This window comes from Chiroxiphia lanceolata, chromosome 3, assembly GCF_009829145.1.
Source record: "Chiroxiphia lanceolata isolate bChiLan1 chromosome 3, bChiLan1.pri, whole genome shotgun sequence".
Lineage (NCBI taxonomy): Eukaryota > Metazoa > Chordata > Aves > Passeriformes > Pipridae > Chiroxiphia > Chiroxiphia lanceolata.
The window spans coordinates 61403321-61422135 of NC_045639.1; the positions used below are offsets into that span (position 1 = coordinate 61403321).

An 18815-nucleotide genomic window follows, 5' to 3' on the forward strand; every position below is an offset into this window, starting at 1 on the left:
GAAAACATTAAGAATTTATAGAATTTGCAAAATTACTCATTTAATTTGTATTAGAATTTGTTGTGGAATTGATTACTGTTCCCCATAAACAAATACGAAATAAATTTTAAAAGCATTACTTTGTGTACATTTTGAATGTCAGTTTGGGTTTTCTTTCAGTAATTGAATTTGTCCCATTTTGAACCATTTAAGCCACCTTTACATCTTCTATACTCTAGTTAGTAATGGAGCTTTGTGTATCAGAAATCCGTGACTCACTCCAATATGTTGTTTTACAAACACACAATCCTTTTGTTAATAACAATAGATGTAAAATGCTGTTAACACATTTAGTTGGATTACGCCTCCCAGACCCATGAACTGATTAAAAATTCACATGACAGCCACAAAATTAAATATGAGTCACATAAATTCACACACATATACCTCTTAATTGCATCTGTACACAGGTGATTAGCACTTGGATTTGGGCGCCTGTGATACACTTGTTTGGTATTAAAACTTCTTAATGACACAGGGTAGTTAGTTAATCAAGTTAGCATCAAACCTTAGTTTCTGAAGACAGACACATAGAAAAGCAAGGCTAATTCCTATACACAAAATGAAAATAATGCCATTTATTCATCTTGTAGAGAAGCTGCATATCAAGACAATTTTGAGATTGTCAGATGCTACTGAGCGTGTCAAACTCCCTCCGCAAGAAAAAAAATAGTACAGATTGAAAGTACAACAAATGGTTTGTGTGAAAAGCTGTGCACTGTCAGAGATTCTCAGTACTTCTGTCCTTCCGCATACTGCTTTTTTGATGTGGAAAACAAAAGTTGAACAGCACAAAATTACAAAACTAAAGCTCAGTGGCATCATGCAGTGTTACTAATTAGTTATAAACTTAACAATTTTAATTCCATTCTATTTCAGGATTTTGTAAATCATTTAAATTTGAAGTAAACTGGGGGGCCAGGCCTGTAAATCAAACAGAAATAGCAACTCAGTTATTCATAAAGGGAAATCTGGAAACTAAACCTAACACTATCTCTTTGTGACTCTCAATATTTGAAGAATGACCATTCATTAGCTTTTAAGTATACCCTTTTGGTGATGGACATAAATGCCTTCATCACACACCTGTGTAACCCAATATGAATTAGATGTTTGGACTATAAAATCTCTCTGATTAGGTAAGTTAAGTAAAATTTGATTAAACACTTTATTTCCAGGTAACCTGTGATCACTAAGGAATTCTAAATATAGTTTTCAAAGCACTTTGTTGCTGATGAGGTATTTAGTATGCAGAGGCATATATATAAGAGGAATAAAATATAAGAGGAACAAAACACCCATGTATCCTCCCTTTCATAAACTTCAGTTTTCCTTTACAGTCGCAAGTAACCGCTATTCAATTTAGCTATCTCTAGCTTGGGAATCATCATCACCATGCCTCTTTGCATGTTGATTAGCCCTCAGTACAAATCACCAGACATATAAATTCTTTCCAAGTCAAAACCTTTTTTAATTTTTCTGCTGCTTTTTTGGATCCTTCGGTATTTTAGTATTTGGGATCAAAGATATGAAGAATAAAACACTGAAATCCAGCAAGCATATTCCCCAGTTTGCTTCCTTTTTCATTATTTCCTATGACCCCTTAGTGTTCTCTCTCTAGCATTCACTTCCCTTCTTTTGTGAAACTACTTTATTTCCTGCTTGTTTTTCCATTTTCCAACTGCCCCTATTGATTGAAGCCCTTGCCTTCAAGGCAGACTTAGTAGGCAGGTAACACAAAGGACACTTGAGATTTATGAAATAATTTCACCAACAATAAATTTCCTCTTTTTCTACAGTAGTGTGAGATGATCTGAGCACTAAGAAATTAAATTTAACATGAGATACATGAATTACTGCAGTCAATGGACTCAGCTAGCCAGAGTCTGAGCCCTGTTTCAACTCATTTCCAAGGTGCAAAGAGGCCGTAACAGTCTACTGGGCATCCTTAGTTTCCTTGTAATCTCAATAATGGCTATACTTGAACTGTCCCAACAGGCTATCCAAACATCATTAAAAGCATTAATGAGGAACAAAGTGTGCAAAATTTACTTATCTCTTGGTGGTTCTTTACAGTCACAGGTAGCTGATCACCAAGTAGTACAGTACCAATATTGTTTCAATTTGTACTGGGGATCAAGCAAAATTTGGTGAGCCACAGCTGTGAAAGAATGCAGAGAACTATCCCTGTCCATTCCATGGTGCCAAGCTGAGAGAATATTTCAGGAAAAATAAATAATCTAAACTCAATCATGTAACACAAATTAAGTAAACTTAGAGGAAGTATCAGTCAGATGTGGTTCAAATCTTTTAAATGTTTTTCTCTTCCCTAGTATGCCTGCTTTGTTTATCTCATCCTTTCCATATCTGACTCTGCCTATTATCTCAATTTCTAGAAGCTATAGTGAAGTAAGTGCTAATAAAATAAACAGCACATTTGGTATAAATTGAAGACATCTTCATACTGTTGACTGAGTCTGTTTTCCACGGTGACTTAATTTCAGTCAGGGCAATTTAGATTGTGATTTAAAATAAAATAACATTATTTAGATTACTTTAAGGTTTACTTGTTTAAAAAATGAAAAACATACCAATAAACTAAACCATCTTTTTCTTAGAAGAATGCATTCAAATATGAAGATAAAGATACTGAAGTAGCTGTCTTTACAAAATACGTTTTTCTTTAGCTTTAAATGAATCATTTTAATTTTCTGCCATGTGTTGGCTGTTGACATTACTCAAAAAAATCTGAGAATCTGCAACAGCTTTGAATAACTTCAGAGGTGTTACACTGAATGAAGATTTCTTGCATACTATGTGCTGCTGATGCCTATTATGTTTCTTTTATAGATATGGATAACATGCATATAACTTAACTATTTCATCCTACTCTAATATATAAGATATTAAGAATCATTAAATGCCCCTATAAAATTGGTTTTGTTATGCTATGCCTTATACTTGAGGATCACATTCCCTACTCCCTTAATTTTCTTAACAAGGCACACAAAGGGAGATCACATCAGCCCACCTAAGTTTCACTACTTCACTTCCCTGACAATAAAAGCAATACAGACACATACTTTTAAAAAATCAGTCTATTCTCTGAATTTAAGACACAGTTGAATGTTGGAACTGTGTAGGCTAGGTCACTCCCTGCTTTTCATTAGGCCGAATAATTTCAAAACAAACTGATGGTAAAAAAAGTAGCTTCCAACTACAACTTAATTTGCATCTCAACCATTTATACCAAAAGGTGTTATGTAGATTGTTTTCCTTTTTGAGACAGACACTAAAATAAAGGAGTTGTGGATCTATCTAACGCCATCATGTTCTCTGAACAGGAAAACCTTGAGATCTGAAACCTTGACAATGTTAGATGAAGCTTCCTGCGCTTAGATGCATAGTTTAGGACAATTGATACCGGCATTTCAGTTCCAGCTGATTATTCTATTATTCACACTTCCTTATGTTTTGGGTCTCAGCTACATTCCTTCCCCCTGGGAGCCATAGACTACAATTTGCTTTGCATTATTCTGCCTTTTGTATCAGAGTTGCCTAAGAAATGAAAACAAATGGAAGGAAATAAACATAAAAGTCATGAGGACCTAGTTTATGATTATTTTATAATTCAATATTTAATCCTATGAGGTAGTCTGGGCAGTCTGCAACAGATAATATGTCACAAAACAAACTGCTCCCTCTATCTCAATTTTTAATTTTCCACTGTAAAGTACTTTTAAAGGGCTGAAAGATTTTTAAAGTTTGTACGTATTGCCTACAGGCTTATTACAGCATCTTCATTTGCGGACTCAAAGAAACAATAACTTCTGTAAGTCAGCATATAGGTTACACAGCTAGTTATAAAAGAACAGGAAAAATAAATGAAGTGACAAGGTCAAAAAAGTCCCCTTCCCATTCTGTATGCACAGACTCTACACAAAACTTTCAGCTATTGTATTGGTTTTAACTTGAGGTCAGAGAAAGAACAGTATCTACCACATGAATGCTTTAAGTCAATGGAGTTGGCAAACATGATGTTCTAGAACTTTTCTGAGAGATAGCAAAGCTTATCATTCAAACATCTTTTGCTTTAATTTTCAACATTCTCTGACTTCATGAAGGACCATATTACATTAATCTTAGTTATACTGAATGGGATTGCGCTGTACAGCTGACTTAAATGATTCCTGTAAAACAAGGTTTGATGCAAGAAACTTCTCAATATAAGTCTGTCAGCAGATAGTGGTTTTGAGAAGAAGTGTTTTATGGTTTCTATCATATTATTTGCAGTTTGAGTAATGCCAGCATTAGTATCTGCTCAAAACCCAGATGAAGGAGTTAGAGGGGATGTATTTTCTGCTGCGTATTGAGACCTAACAATGTCCAGAAACCAGAATTCTAAAATAAGCTCCACCTAAAGACTGAATTAACCTGCAACTGCTAACCAAAGTCAGTGCCCTAACCACCTGAAAAAGGCAGGATAAATCTTCACATTCACCATAAAGCTGGCCCTTAGCAGAGAAAGGAACATAAAATTTGCAGCTGCAGAAAAAAAATAAAGCACGTAACCAAAGATGGATGTTTCCCCATGGAATTTCAAGTGGTCTCAGAGGCCTCTCGTGTGTGTCATAGGGGGCGGAGGGATGGGAAGGGGTGCCATGTTTAGATATGTTGCATATCATGTTTACTTTCACCTAATTGTAAGGGGGTTCTATTCATCATACAAATTATCAAATTGCTTTTTGATGAGGTGTCAAAGATGCAGAGTGTATATGGAATGTTAGACTTCTGAAATATCACACACGCCTAACCCTTCTATGTTGACTTTAAAGAAACAAGCATTTCATATCATCCTGCTGAGCTGGGTATCTAATTTTTAATTAATTTTTGACTTTCTTTTCAGTGCTGTGATCAAACATTATCATACTGTAACTCATAACACTTTCAGACAAATATATAAAATATTTTAGCATGGACACATGTTTAAAATAAACTTATAGATCCACTGTCAAAACAATTTAAGAAACTGCTAACAAAAACCAAATGGGGTTTTCAAATACCTAGAATGTAATTAGAGTTGATAGAATAATGTGATTTTTCAGATACTATAAGCTGTAACACACCACAAGTCCTCATTATTGCTGCAATCCTTAGTTCAGTAGGCTATGATGAGGTAGGCAGGCAAGAAGATAAACTATTTTATGATACCTACTAAAACCTTAACACTAGCCATTTTAAATCTGTTCTCTCAAATTACTCACTAGATATTTTATTTCTAGAAATTAAATTCCTCCAGATTACTCCCAAACATATTCTGCATCAAAAACAATGTTCAATTTTTCAGTTCAAATGCATATTATATGGCTTTTTGAAAAATTATCTGAATTTATATAACAAAGTTTTAAATTCTGGTAACAGTACATATATTTAGAAGACTAAAAGGGTATGGTGATGTTCAAATAATTTGCCCATGTTCTTGTCCAACTCTGGCATAAACAAGAATCCCATCTACAGCTTCCTGTTATTTATAATGTCTCCTTCAAGACACAGTCAAAGACCAGTATCACATTACCTAGCGTCATCCAGATTTAGATGAAAAAGCTGAAGGCTGCACACTCAGGGACATCCTATTATAATGTTTTTTCATCCAAAGAGCATTTGGAGATGGATGTAAAACAAGCAGTTAGCACATGTATGTCAGTCAACAATGTGGAGGCATGTGCAGAACACACCACCTTTATATTAAAGAATTATTTTATCTAAGGTTTTTGAGCTATATTTGAAAACTAGGAAATGTAGTACAGTTAATATCTCTTATTAATCAATTTTATTTTGGGGAATATTTTTTAAGAGCAATAATTTTAAAGAAAAGGCAGTTTTCTGTGGCATGAGGTTTATAAATTACAACAGAAGTGTGCATCTTGATATAGACTTCTGAAGTTGTTTTCTAAGACAAAAATTCTTAAGGCAGTTTGCACGCTTCGAGATACTAATTATTCTATAACTAGCAGTCATTCGCAAGATAGGGTGTTTTTATCTAGATTCAGCTATTTGGTTTTATTCAGTTTCAGCTATTTAGAAAAATGTTCTATTGAGTTTACAAATAAGGCCTCTCAGTATTCTACTTCCACTTCCCTTTCTACAGCATAAATCATCTGGCCTAAGCATGTCATTATCACTATAGTTTACGTGATGCAACATGACAGTTAAGATGTACTGTGGTAATTTGAGTGCTTTCAGTGTTATTGTAGTATCAAAAATTTTATATGGTTCAGTTTATTAAGGCAATTGCTTCATTCATACAGTGATATCTGACAGTAACCACAAAGGACCTCCAAATTACACTGAAAAAATATCTTTCACATTCAAATAATTTGTGCATATTCCTACCATTATTTTGCTCACTGAATAGAAGCAAGATGAAATTCTGTCTGGAAAAGTATTAGTTCATATTTCAGGGTAAGTTCACTAGTCATGGAAGATTATAGAAGAAACTCCCCCTTGCCCAACTAAGTAAGCCTGCCTATCTTTAACAATTTATAGTCATGAACAGGATGCCCAATTCTTTGGAATGATGATATTTAGTTTCAACATGCTCACTTACCTTCTGTCATGTTGATTTTCAGCCAATAGGAAGAACTAAATAAATAAGAGATTGGCTAGCCTGAAGTGACTACAGAGGAAAATGTGCTCAAATACATTAGTGTTAGCATTTCTGCTAAGTTTTAGCATAATCTGGGTTACAGTAAATGGAAAGCTGTTAAGCCTTCTTCACATTTAAGACTCATTCAGTCCTCTACTCTCTGAGAAAAATGAGATTTTCAAGAAAGTATCGTGGATTTGGTATTAACCTGCAGGGCATGAATATGTGTGTACATGCACAACTAGATACATGCAGACTTAAATATATGCGTTAGAACTGACACAAATCGCACAACAGCATTTTCTGAGTTATAGGGCAGAGAGCTCCCCACACACAAGTTTCTTGCCAAACATTAAAGTTTTGTAACACACCCCCACAACATCTGATGCACAACTTACATCTCTGAAAAGCAGACGAGGGAACTAATTTTCAAAGCTGAGGACAACGTGAGAAAAGAACAGGACATGCTGAATCACGAGCTAATTCATTCAAAAAAACACTGCTGCGAACTACTGAGACTTCTCTAAGACCTGACAGCAGGAGACCAAAGAGGGCCTAAGGTCAAAGAGACTTAGTTAATTTTCTCTACTTAACTTTTTGCCTCACGTGGATATTCCACATGCCTGATTCCTTTCTGCTTGCACTTTTGCTGGTCAAATGGCTACCCAATTTAATCTTTCCTCAGTTCCACTCTCCTTCAAATCTTACCTTTTTTTCCTCAGTAAATCAAATTAGCGTTGAGGTAAGTACCAACCGCACTTACTTTGTTGCCCAAATAAGAACTGGGTGCACTCCAGTAGTAAGTCTGTGGTAGTACTTTTCGCGCAGCCACATTGCTGATGCTAAACTGTTGGCGCCCATCAAATCTCTTTTGCTTGGGGGTAACTCTGACAAGACCCGGTAAGTCAGTCAGATGCCAACCATTCATGTCTTCTATCTATAATGATAGGGAAAAAAAAAAAATAAAACCACATTACAGTAGGAATCGGGACATCAGTCATTTCAACAGTCACAGTCTCTCACTTGTCCATTTTAAAAAAACTGAGGTTTTTTTAAAAAAACTTAGGAAAATTTAGGAACCAAGGAAAACACAAAATAATAAGAGCAATAAAAGCATTTCTCTTATGTGACTGGGAGCTATAACTTCTGAGTAGCTTGAAATAACTGCTAATATTTGCATTGTCTGCTTCAAATGCTCCAGAGAGAGGAGGAAATTCTATCATACAAACATATGTGCAAGAATATCTCCAAATACTATGCAAGTTTTCAATAAATGAGTCATGGAGTGTACAGAAGATGAGTTGACAAATAGATATACTTTTTCTGATTGTTGTTGGCAGCGTAATTTATAGTAATTTGTAATGCTAAAGCCTTACAACTTACAAGTTCAAATATATTCTTTTTATAAAGCCAAAGCAAAGCTGGAAACCGAATTTCTTGAAATACCTGAATCCCGTAACTAGAAATGAATGATCAGCAAAGAGCCAATGGTCATACAAGGATGGCTTCTGGAGCCGGATACAAACAGAACAATAAATGAGCTCAGCCATGGGATGGAAAATTTTCCAGGTGCTGGCATGTAAATGAGAACACTAGGCATATATGATGCTATTCACAGCCTTCCAGCAAACAATATGGCCAAAACTAGGAGCTAGTAAACCTGGAACATATTTCCCAGACTCGATCTACAGGCATGAATATGTAGCATACATCCGTTACAGTGGAATTAGTGTCTGAGCTTTGAGAACTAATTTAAAGTTTAGAGTATATTTGCAGGCTAAAGACATTTTTCTACAGCACAAATAAGAACAGTAGGTTCATCTCCCTCTTACATCCTTTCCTAGGAATGCAGTATGCAAAAGAAATGCTCTCAAAATGCCCTCTGCAAGGCATTCCTTTTTTCTTACTTAAGCTGTGTGTTGTACATTTAGTGTTTCAAAAATCTTAAGTATTTCAGGTCTAGAAATTTAATAATTATCTGGAAAAGAGTCTGTGCATTTAACTCAGGACTGATTACATATGCACATTCCAGGATTGTGTTTTGCACATGCTTCATTTCTTACTATTTTAGCTTTTTTTGTGCTTTTCACTGTTCTAACTGCACTATTCCAGAATTTTCTCACAAAGAGAAACAAAGATTATAAGCATTTTCTTTTGGATAAATGGAAAATATAATAGAATCATACAATAGAATCATAAAATATCTCCAAATGGAAGGGACCCATAAGGATCATCAAGTCATAGGGGGCATAAAAAAACATGCAGTATTTTCTAATAAGATGCACCCTGGTGACAATGGTCAGTGACAACGCAGAAAAACACAAAACCAGTGACATGTACTGTTGTAGTATGATTTTTCTTACACTTCCATAGGTAAGGTGAGAATGTGTGCAGATATTTGTTTTCCCAGAGCAGAAACATTCCTCACAGCCTTCAGGATTATTTTGCTGAAGATTGAAGAAACCTGGTTTGCACTGATCACAGTTTTCTCCTTCAACATGTTCCTGAAAATGCACATTAGAATATTACTTCAGTTGTCATAGATCAGAACTTGAGATCACTGGCTTTTTATTCTTCAGGAGAGTATAAATTGCAGGAGTCTAGACACTTACAGGAAAAACTTCCTTATTTGGGAATGTTAGTAGCAAATCCTTTACACAATAAAAGGTACTATGACTGCACGTAAATAACAGGAAATGGAATTCGGACATTAAAAGAGTTTTGATTTTTCTTTTATGTGAATAGACATACTTGATTTCAGGGAATAATCTTATTTATTTATTTATTTATTTACTTACTTACTTATTTACTTATTTACTTATTTATTTATTTGTTATTACACTTGAGAGTCTCAGAATGGAAGGAAGTATGGGACACAACATTACAACCTCAACAATAGCAGTTCGTAGGTAGGGCTGATTAAATCTGTGCACATCCAACTGATGCAAACCACAGGTTCTTAGTATCAGTCGTACTAATCACTCAGTGTATCAGTTCTTCAGGGGTCTGTAATTGGTAGCTGAATTCAGGCTATATCCTAGTGCTTCATAACTACATGGGTTTGCTACCCGTGCAACCAGGTCTGCAAGCTCTTCTGCTGTAGAAAGACAGGCACTAAATATACATGAAGAATTCTAAATTTACCATTTGGTACTTATATTTTTCATAGAAAGCTTATGTTGTGCATTAAGTCCTGCTGCCTGACACTAGAAACCAATTTGTCCTATAGTCAAAAATAAAGCCAGGTTTTCTACAATAAGTGTGTTGCAGGAGGCTTGCAATATGGTGCTGGCTTAGTAATTCAGTATTTTGTCCCATATAGCTCAGAAAATACCCTTTCAGAAGTATTATACAGTCTCCTTAATCCTGGAGACAGTGCTCTGTGTTATGCTCACAGGACCAAATTGTTGGCTCTATGTCAGCAGAGAATGAACACTTCATAAAAAGCCTGCCTACACTATGTAGTCTAGGATTGCTCAAAACACACAAATCTCAAGAAAATTTGCCAAAAGCCATTTGATAGCCTCCAGGATAAGATCTAGCAAAGATGTAACATGCAGGTCAAAGCAGGTGGAGGTATGGGGAGAAAGGATAGCACATACAAATTAAGAGAAAATAGGGACAGTGAGTGGGAAGGGGAAATGACAACAGGCAAAAAGGAGATACCACGAAAATGTAATACATTTTCAACCCTTAATTATACAATAATTCATAGACGTGTAGTAAAATATCTTTGCTCTGTCTCTGCTGCTCTGCTCTATCTATGCTCCCCTTCAGTAACATCATACAGACTCTGCTAACAAACCACAAATACTTTAATAAAACTCAAGGCTATCAGTCAATTACATTTAACTTCAACATCTCATTAATGTCAAGACCAGTAGTTTTACATTTTCACCAGCAGTCTCAGGCATATTCCTGCCACAGATATACTGAAATCAACCATGTTTCATGTGAAAAACAATGTGGGTAACATCTGGGCCCATAGATACTCTCACCAATGATTCTACAAACTAGAATTATGAACACTGGTCACAAAAGTTTCATACTGTGGTGATGTGCTGAGTGTGTGCAGAGTGGGAAGGGGAAAATAAAAAAAGAGAGATGAAAGGCAAAAGTATGTGTTTAAATGCAAAGTTGCCCACTTTCCCAGTCACAAACACATCATCTGTGAGTAAAACATGTAGAATTCTATTGAATAGGCAGCAAATTCAGAGATAATAGATATATAATAGATATATCTTGATAATACATAAATAAAACTCAAAGTTGGGAAGGAGATCTAACCTATCTTTCAGCAAATAAAATAATGTTCTGCAGTCCCATGTATTTCTGAATACTGTTCAATCTAGTTTTAAATTATCCAAAAATGAGACTTCGGGTATATACCTTCATAAAGTTATGATAATTAGTAAAAAAAGGCATTTATACTTGCCCCTCCCCTTTTTGTACTTTAGTTTACTCTAGTTAATGTGGTAAAAATAACAATCTAATGTCCACTTGGCTGCATTTTGCTGCTTACAGACAGAACTGCTTTTCAGTAATTTCCTTTACAAGAAAACTATCTTTAGCAAATTTACAGCTCATCATAGGTAATTGAAAGATGTGATTAAAGGAAGGGAAGCATTTTTCCTAAGACCTGCTATTAACTAGACATCCCACTTTTTTCTTCATATGGAGCATAACTAATCTGATAATTTAGTGTCCCTTTGACCAAAATCTGCTTGATTTGAATTGAAGATTGCTAGTGAAAATAAATGTGTATGTATCTTATCTCAGCTATCTGCAAAAGGTATCATTTTTCTCCCACAAGCGCTTAAAAGGATTAGAGGAGCAGAAGGGAGACAAAAGATGAACACCGAGCAAAAAACTGCATATAATGAGAACTCTCTGGGATAGGAACAATTATCTCTATTCCTTATTTGTTCATTTTGGTCTGACTGTACTAACATCAGTTTGGCTTTAGACAAATAATGTCATAAGAATCATTAAGCAGTAGTTATCTTCTGTTTAACATAATACATCTTCATCAAAGCTCTGTTTCGAGACAGAATATTGTGAAAGCACCCCTTTTCTCATCTTCTAGACTTGATGGCTAAGTAATTAGAAATGTGATATGGATAGATTTTATTTCTGACAGACAGCATGTGACTGTTACATAAAGTGAGGATAAGGTTAATTCTCTGAGTAGATTTCAGTGCTATTCAGCTGTCAAAACAGGGCTTTGTGACAGAGCTTTGTGTGTGTCCGCAGCATGAGCTTATAGATTGAAGCATTTTTTTTGTACATTTCTGTATTTAAGGATGTAATGTGAGTATTTTTAAATTCTCATTTGTGACTAATTCTGTTAATTAAATTCTGGAAGGAAATTCCCACAAGTACAACACAGAAAAATTGATCCATAGTACAGTAAGCTGTCCTTTGGGCATATTCATGGTCATTTACTAGACTGTGACTTAGAGAGCACAATCATTTCTAAAGCATTTCTCATAACTAGGTATTTTATAAGAAGTTAGTTCATGTGCTTTTAAAAGTTTTTTATTTCAATATAATATCAAAATATAATTTGATGGAGGTACGTGAAGGCACATGGAGAAAAATACTCTTAAACTTTCCTCCTAGAAATTAAGAAACTCTTCCTACAGAAAGGATGTATTTTGGTTTTTTAAATACGTTAGAGATTTCTAAACAACTATCCCAAGGCAGGAAAGAATACTCTCAGTTTAGAATTTAGCAAGAAAAGAGGAATATATCCCTAATAACTACTCTTAAAAGTAATTTTCTTGTTTTAATAGATCACCAGTTCACTTCCTCTTTTAAAGTCACATGACAGGTTAGTTTTAGAGTCCACAATACTGTAAACATATAGTTTCTGAGTAGATGAGGATGGAAGTTTGAAACAAATGATTCACAGGCTTCAGAAATAACCCTTCATTACAGATTTCTAAGGACTTGAAGGACTGGCAGCAGACTCCTAGGTAAATATGTTGATTACAGTGAGTTCTGACATAAGACAATCTAAGACTTTACAGGACCCAAATTAAGTGTTCATGAGAAGTGACTAACACAGATATTAATACAGCTAGGTAGAACACTAGAATGCTGTTGTATGACAGAAGAGCATTAACTGCAATCTTTCAATATCATTAGCATCTTTCTACGACTCAGAAGAACCTGACATGCATACCTTGCAGATGCAGGGACCTATGCAAGGGTCATCATTCTCACTGCCCTTAAGGGAGCAGTTGCAGAGCAGGCACTCAGGATATCCTTTATAACCCAAGGCACATCGATTGCAGCTTTCTCCTGCATAGCCAGTCTTGCAGTGACAGAAACCAGGCAACATATCTATGGGAAGAGGGAGAAAACATGAGATTGATTTGATATATCATTATTATTGGCAGATATGTGTTTTAGAGTGCTCAAAGCAACACCTTTGGTAAGTATAACATACATTTATTTACTGTTGGTCACACCACCTTCTATTTAACTCAATGTCCTGTCTGAGAGAGACTAGAGTAAAGCATGCAAGAATAGGGCAAATATACAGTGATTTGAATTTTGAGTTTCCAGAAATCTGCATATTAGAGATCTTGAAAACTGAAACTTATCTCTACTTCATTGCATCTAACAGTCCCTGAAAACCTTCTCTTCCATCAATTCACCTAAAAGCCTTTGAAAATGCTTTTATTTTCAGAATCCATAAAGCTCCCTAGCAGGAACTTCCACATTTAGCCTGTTATAGTGTGAAAGAAAACACTGAAGTGTGTTAAATCTCTATTTATTGCCATCTAATTCTTATATCATAGAGCAAGTAATCAGACACTTTTTCCATGTTATCTGTGATTTCAATATACCTCTATCATATCCCATATGACATTTTTATTTCATATGCCACAAAGTCCTAAGCCTACTCAATATCTCTACAGAGAAACTGCTTGGTGTAGCCAAAAGTCTCTGTTGTCTTTCTCTGCACTGTTTCCAGTTCTAATAAATTATTTAAGAAGAAGGTAGTGCATAGTGTGGACTGGTCTGATACGTTTTTTTGATGATTTTTTTTCAGTTGTTTTTTTCAAGAACAGTAGTATTTCCTAAGGCGCTGTTGACCTTTTGACTATTGCCGAGGCAGAACTGAGCTGACAGACCGGGGGCACAGCCCAAAGTAATTGCAAGAGCTGTTTCACAACTGGTAGTGCCTAATTCCAGTAATCACTGTAATCACTGTACAAGTAGAACTATTTTTTTCAGTGTTCTACTTTTAATTGCTACAGAAATTCATCATTTATTTTACTACTCAGCCACTGACTATCTTGAGATCTTTCTGAACATTTTGCAGTTCTTTCATTTTTCTATGCTGAAAGATTTTGTACTTGCTAACTGTATCACCTTCCTACTCATCCCTTCTCCAGGTTAAATATGAATATTTTCAACAGTTCATATTGATCATCACTGTGAAAATGGTCCATTTATTCTTTTAACCAAGTACTAACCCATGAAAGAACCTTTCCTCCTTATTGTATTACACTTTCTTTTTGTGGATTTTGGTAAAGGATCTTGTCAAACCTTTTGAAAATCAAAATACATATATCAAATGAGCCTTTGTCCACATGTTCATTAATCATTCAAACAGATTCATAAGGCAGACTGTCTTCTATATAAAAGCCCTGGCCTTACGTTTTGCCCATTTTTGCCATATTTCATAAATTGCATAAATCATTCATTGTATTTCTGGTGATTTGCTTGGTACAGAAACTAGACCTGATTCTAGTTTCCTGGAACCCTCTGACTTCTTTTACAAATTAGATAAACGGTGTCTATTTATATAATATTAATGTCTGTTTTAAAAAATATTATAAGCTATATTTAATGCTTCAAGCAACTCAATTTTCAACTTCTCAACTCGTCCTGAAGCCATGTATAAATATGTTACATGCCTAACGAATTTTATTCTGCATTTATCAGCTTGCTGTAAACCTGACACCTTCTGTTTGAGACAGTTCTTCTGACTTGTCCCCATGAACAAAGACTCCCAGTGGGAAATTCCTGAGCTATTCTATTCACTGTTACAAAGAATTATTACAGCTTTTCTACTGTGTCCTTTTCTTTCTTGAGATCTCTAGTTATAACTTGATTACATCAACACCATTTTTAACTCCTACTGCATTTAAATCTCTAGCAATCTTTTCGATTCTGATTTATCTGAAAAAGTACTTCTTAGCAACACCTAGGTATTTAGAAAATTATTCCTTAAAATATGTGTACGTATTATTAAGAGTATGACTTCCTGGAATCTGTAACAACTTATGTCCTTTTCCATTATGCTCAGTTGGAAATAACTCCTGCTTTTTCAGGGAGTTTCTTTTTATTGTTTAAATAGAGGTATATATTTCTTTTTATCTTAATTGTGTTGCTTGAATAATTTTGAACTAGAGAAATGTATCTTCTATGATGTCTAATATGCAGTCTAAAAACTGCGTTGCCATTAGCAATCTTGGATTGTCATTTTTATTTTCTTTTTAAAGGTTTCCTTGTTTTGATTAGGTTGGTTTTTTAGGAAGGCCTTCTCATTCCTACAAGAATGTTGAATTTGACTGTCCTTCAAGATGAGAGTCTCTCATGTATAAATCTAGAGGTGCTTCTCTTTTTATAGTTTCTTTTACTAGCTATTGAAAGAAGCGTCACCTACAGGAGTTTTAAAGTATATTATCTCTTAATCTATACAGAGATGAGACTCAATCTGTCTACTTTAACCTTGCAGCCTCTTTGATCTCCTGTAGCACATCATAATGACTGTCACCTTCTTGATCTGTCCTAATATATACCGAATTCAGTGCATGAATGTGTGTTACTTACTATCACAAAGCCGTGTGCTCCATGGGTTTTGATGCCTTTGGCCCTAATTCTCAAATTTCTGAGTTACTCTCCTCTGAACCAGCTACCAGTGAAGTCCCACAGCACAGCAGAACACAAGCTCTCTTGTAATCTGGGTCAATGCATCCTAACTGGACAATCCGGAACAGAGAAACTTTTGTTCCTTAGAGATGAAAATATTCTGCTGTGCTCCAGGATTCAGCAGTAAAAGACACTGTTACTCTTTAGCAGTGACAAGCCTACTCTTTAGAAGCGAACCAGTCTTATTTGAAAGTTTCAAGAACTCCTGTCTCACAAATCTCAGCAAACTCAAATTCAATTACATTTCTCAGTATGGAACTCCCAAATACTCATTTAAATCTATAGTCTGTCCTCCATTGCTCAGTTAGTCCAATTTTTTAGTTCCCCATCAAGAACTGTCCGTTCTCCTTCTCCTCCTTACTCTGCAGTTAAGGGAGAGAGACCAGATTGGAAACTCCACTGTCACCAGTCCTCGCCCACCCATTCTTACACAGCATAAACAGGCATGGGTAATCTCAGCCCACCACCTATCAAGAGACCTCACACTCCATATCAGAGAGAGGAAGATGCAGAGACTGCTAACTGTCATATATTCTTCCAGCTCTTAGGCTTGTTGACAGGGTTAGTCTGTATATTCTATTTTGCTCCATGCCTTCTTTCATTTATGGCTCTTGCAAAATCTCACTGTATTACATGGTAAATTCCTCTCAGTGTCCCGCTGGTTATTTTTGACCAGGCTTCTGTAGTGCATATGTAGTGTATACTATGACAACAGTCTAACTACATTTTGATTTAGGGCAGATGTTTCAAGTCTGTCTTTTGTTTTTGTTGTAATGAACTCATATTTCAGCATAAGTACATCTTTTGCTTTTGGCCTATGACTTCATAGGCCTTGTTTGAATGGGGCTTTATTTGATGAAGCTGTTATTCCCTGTTTTCTCCCTGAATATTATCAGTTTCTGACCTATCTTTGAGCATGTAGAGGCTTTGAAAGTTCATCCTAGAGGATGAATCATCTTGAAATGAGTTTTATCAGTCTGTTTTCTCCCAGCCTAGCAGTCTTTCAAAACCGCACAAAAATAAATGCACGCAAAAGCATGCACCAGACCCTTGAAAAACCTGCAATCCTATGATTGGCCTCCATCATATTCACTCTTGTTCAACAGTGTATAAATTCTAAAAAATGATCTCATGGAAATCAGTGGGACTGCTTGCTGAGGAAAGTACTATAAAGCCTGAATAAAGATCAAGATGTCTGGATCTTATTTATCCTAAAATGTCTGAGGAAGTTTTTCAGTAAAAATAAACATCTGTCATTGGGATTATATTGTACATAAAGAGGCAAAGGGGAAAAATTCACTGCATGATAGCATGTGGTGAAGACTGAGTCACAGAACTCTGCCAGTTTCCAAGCCTTTCCAGGTGCTTAAAAGTCCAGTAAAATGGCTATTTGTTAAAATCTAGCCAATAGAGCTCGAAATGAGAGTACTGATTCACCATGAAAGCCCTAATTACTGGAGTACAGAGTAGTTCTGAATGTATAGGTTCACTTATGAATGGACAATTGCAAATGATCACAATATCAGCAATGGTCAAGTTTATCTATTACTAGGATGGATTGGACACAGGTGCACAAGTTCAGTTTTAAAATTATTGCCTTTCATTTACAAAACTGAGAGGCATTTTCATCAGTTTATATTATCAATAACCTAGCTTAAAAAATACTATGATTGATCCTAAGTCTCCCTTTTTTATATTGCTCACAAATATTTGATATAGGATTGCTATGAAAGAATAGTTGAAAAGCATTCTTGAAGATTCAAACCCAAAAATATACTTTACAAGTTAGAATAATAATATTTCATTTTAGAATGCTGACTGAAACATATGAAGACAAAGTTATACTATGCTGATCAAAATGGAAGTTATACATACTTAATATATAACAATACTTCTTTTTCTCCTGAAACAATGTATGCTATACTATAAAAGGACTTTTCCATGCCTTTCTCTTACCTACCAAAATCTGATTATGAATATAGGATGCAGTCAGTTAAAGCCTCTTAATGTGTTTCATCAATGTACTAGTTACTAGAGTATTTGCTGCAATTTTCCATTTGAATTGCTGGTTACCCACTGTACTCAAGCACACAGAGAATGTACAGCCTCCAGCTTTATTTTCCTTGAGAATTGTTCACAGTGACTCCATATCCTGTGATGTTCCTTATTATCATTTTAGTTTAATGTTTTAGTTTCCATTTTCGTTTAATGTTTTTTACTTTCTCAAAGCATTTACTTAGCACATATTTAAAAAGCATATTCCCATCTTACACAAAGAAAACAATTCATCCTCAATCCGTCAGCCAGTAACTCTTGAGATGTATTTCAACCTACCCAATGTGTTCATTATGGTTCACTGGTGAATACACAGATTCCTTCAGACAGATCATGCTTTCCAGCCTTTCCTTTACGAAGGCTCACCAATGCTTCAAACCCAATTGCTCCCCACGGTGAGCAGTGTATAGTAAAAAGAATTTTATCAGTGTACTGAATATAAATTTGAGGGGAAAAAAAGAGAAAAAGTGATCTGCTTTCAGGATAGTTTTATACTAAAAATTATATGCAGAACTTGCTCTTGAACCTAACACAACTTCTTCTATTACCACAAAAATCTTTTCTTAAAAGAAATATTAGAAAGACTTTTTCTTTCAATTGGCATTACTGTGTTTTCTGTTGAATAAGGTATTACAGTCACAGATACAGCCACTGGTTCAAAAACCATAAACAAACATAATGTGCAAGAAGTAAACAGTTTTCCTAATGTGTTGGAGCATTATTTAATACAAGAAGTAAAAAACAAAAGGGCAAATAAACAACAAGAAAAAGAAGCAAAGAACAAGCACATTGTAGGTAGAATGGCTATGAAGCTCAGTTATATGTAGAGCTGGCTTATTTTTGTTATAGTGGTCTTAAAACAGGTAAATAATAAAATAGATACCAAAATTGTCCTCTAGCCACTGTCTAGAAAGTGCGAAGTGTCCACTTCTCACCAGACTTCCAAGACTGGGCAGGACACAGACAACAGGTTTGAAAGAAATGCATGGACTACTTTGGAGAGATAATTCCATATATGATGGTGGGTTGTGCGTGTCACATATGAGAATAAGTACTTCAAACACACAGAATAATCTCTACAGTAAATAAGTTGGAATCAGAAGAAATCAATCGGTTTGAAAAG

General features: G+C 35.2%; 1 protein-coding gene across 2 annotated transcripts in view; it reads right to left on the reverse strand.

Moving 5' to 3' along the window:
* The window catches only part of LAMA2 (laminin subunit alpha 2), a 359058-nt gene that overhangs the window by 198152 nt on the left and 142091 nt on the right, over positions 1-18815 (reverse strand). The window contains exons 10-12 of one of the 2 annotated variants that reach the window (XM_032682503.1): positions 12873-13033; positions 9049-9189; positions 7449-7622 (exon numbers count right to left, since the gene is read on the reverse strand). In XM_032682503.1, the coding sequence (XP_032538394.1) occupies positions 7449-7622; positions 9049-9189; positions 12873-13033 (476 nt within the window). Of the gene's footprint in view, positions 1-7444; positions 7623-9048; positions 9190-12872; positions 13034-18815 lie in introns of both variants that reach the window. The other variant, XM_032682504.1, reaches the window with a different exon arrangement.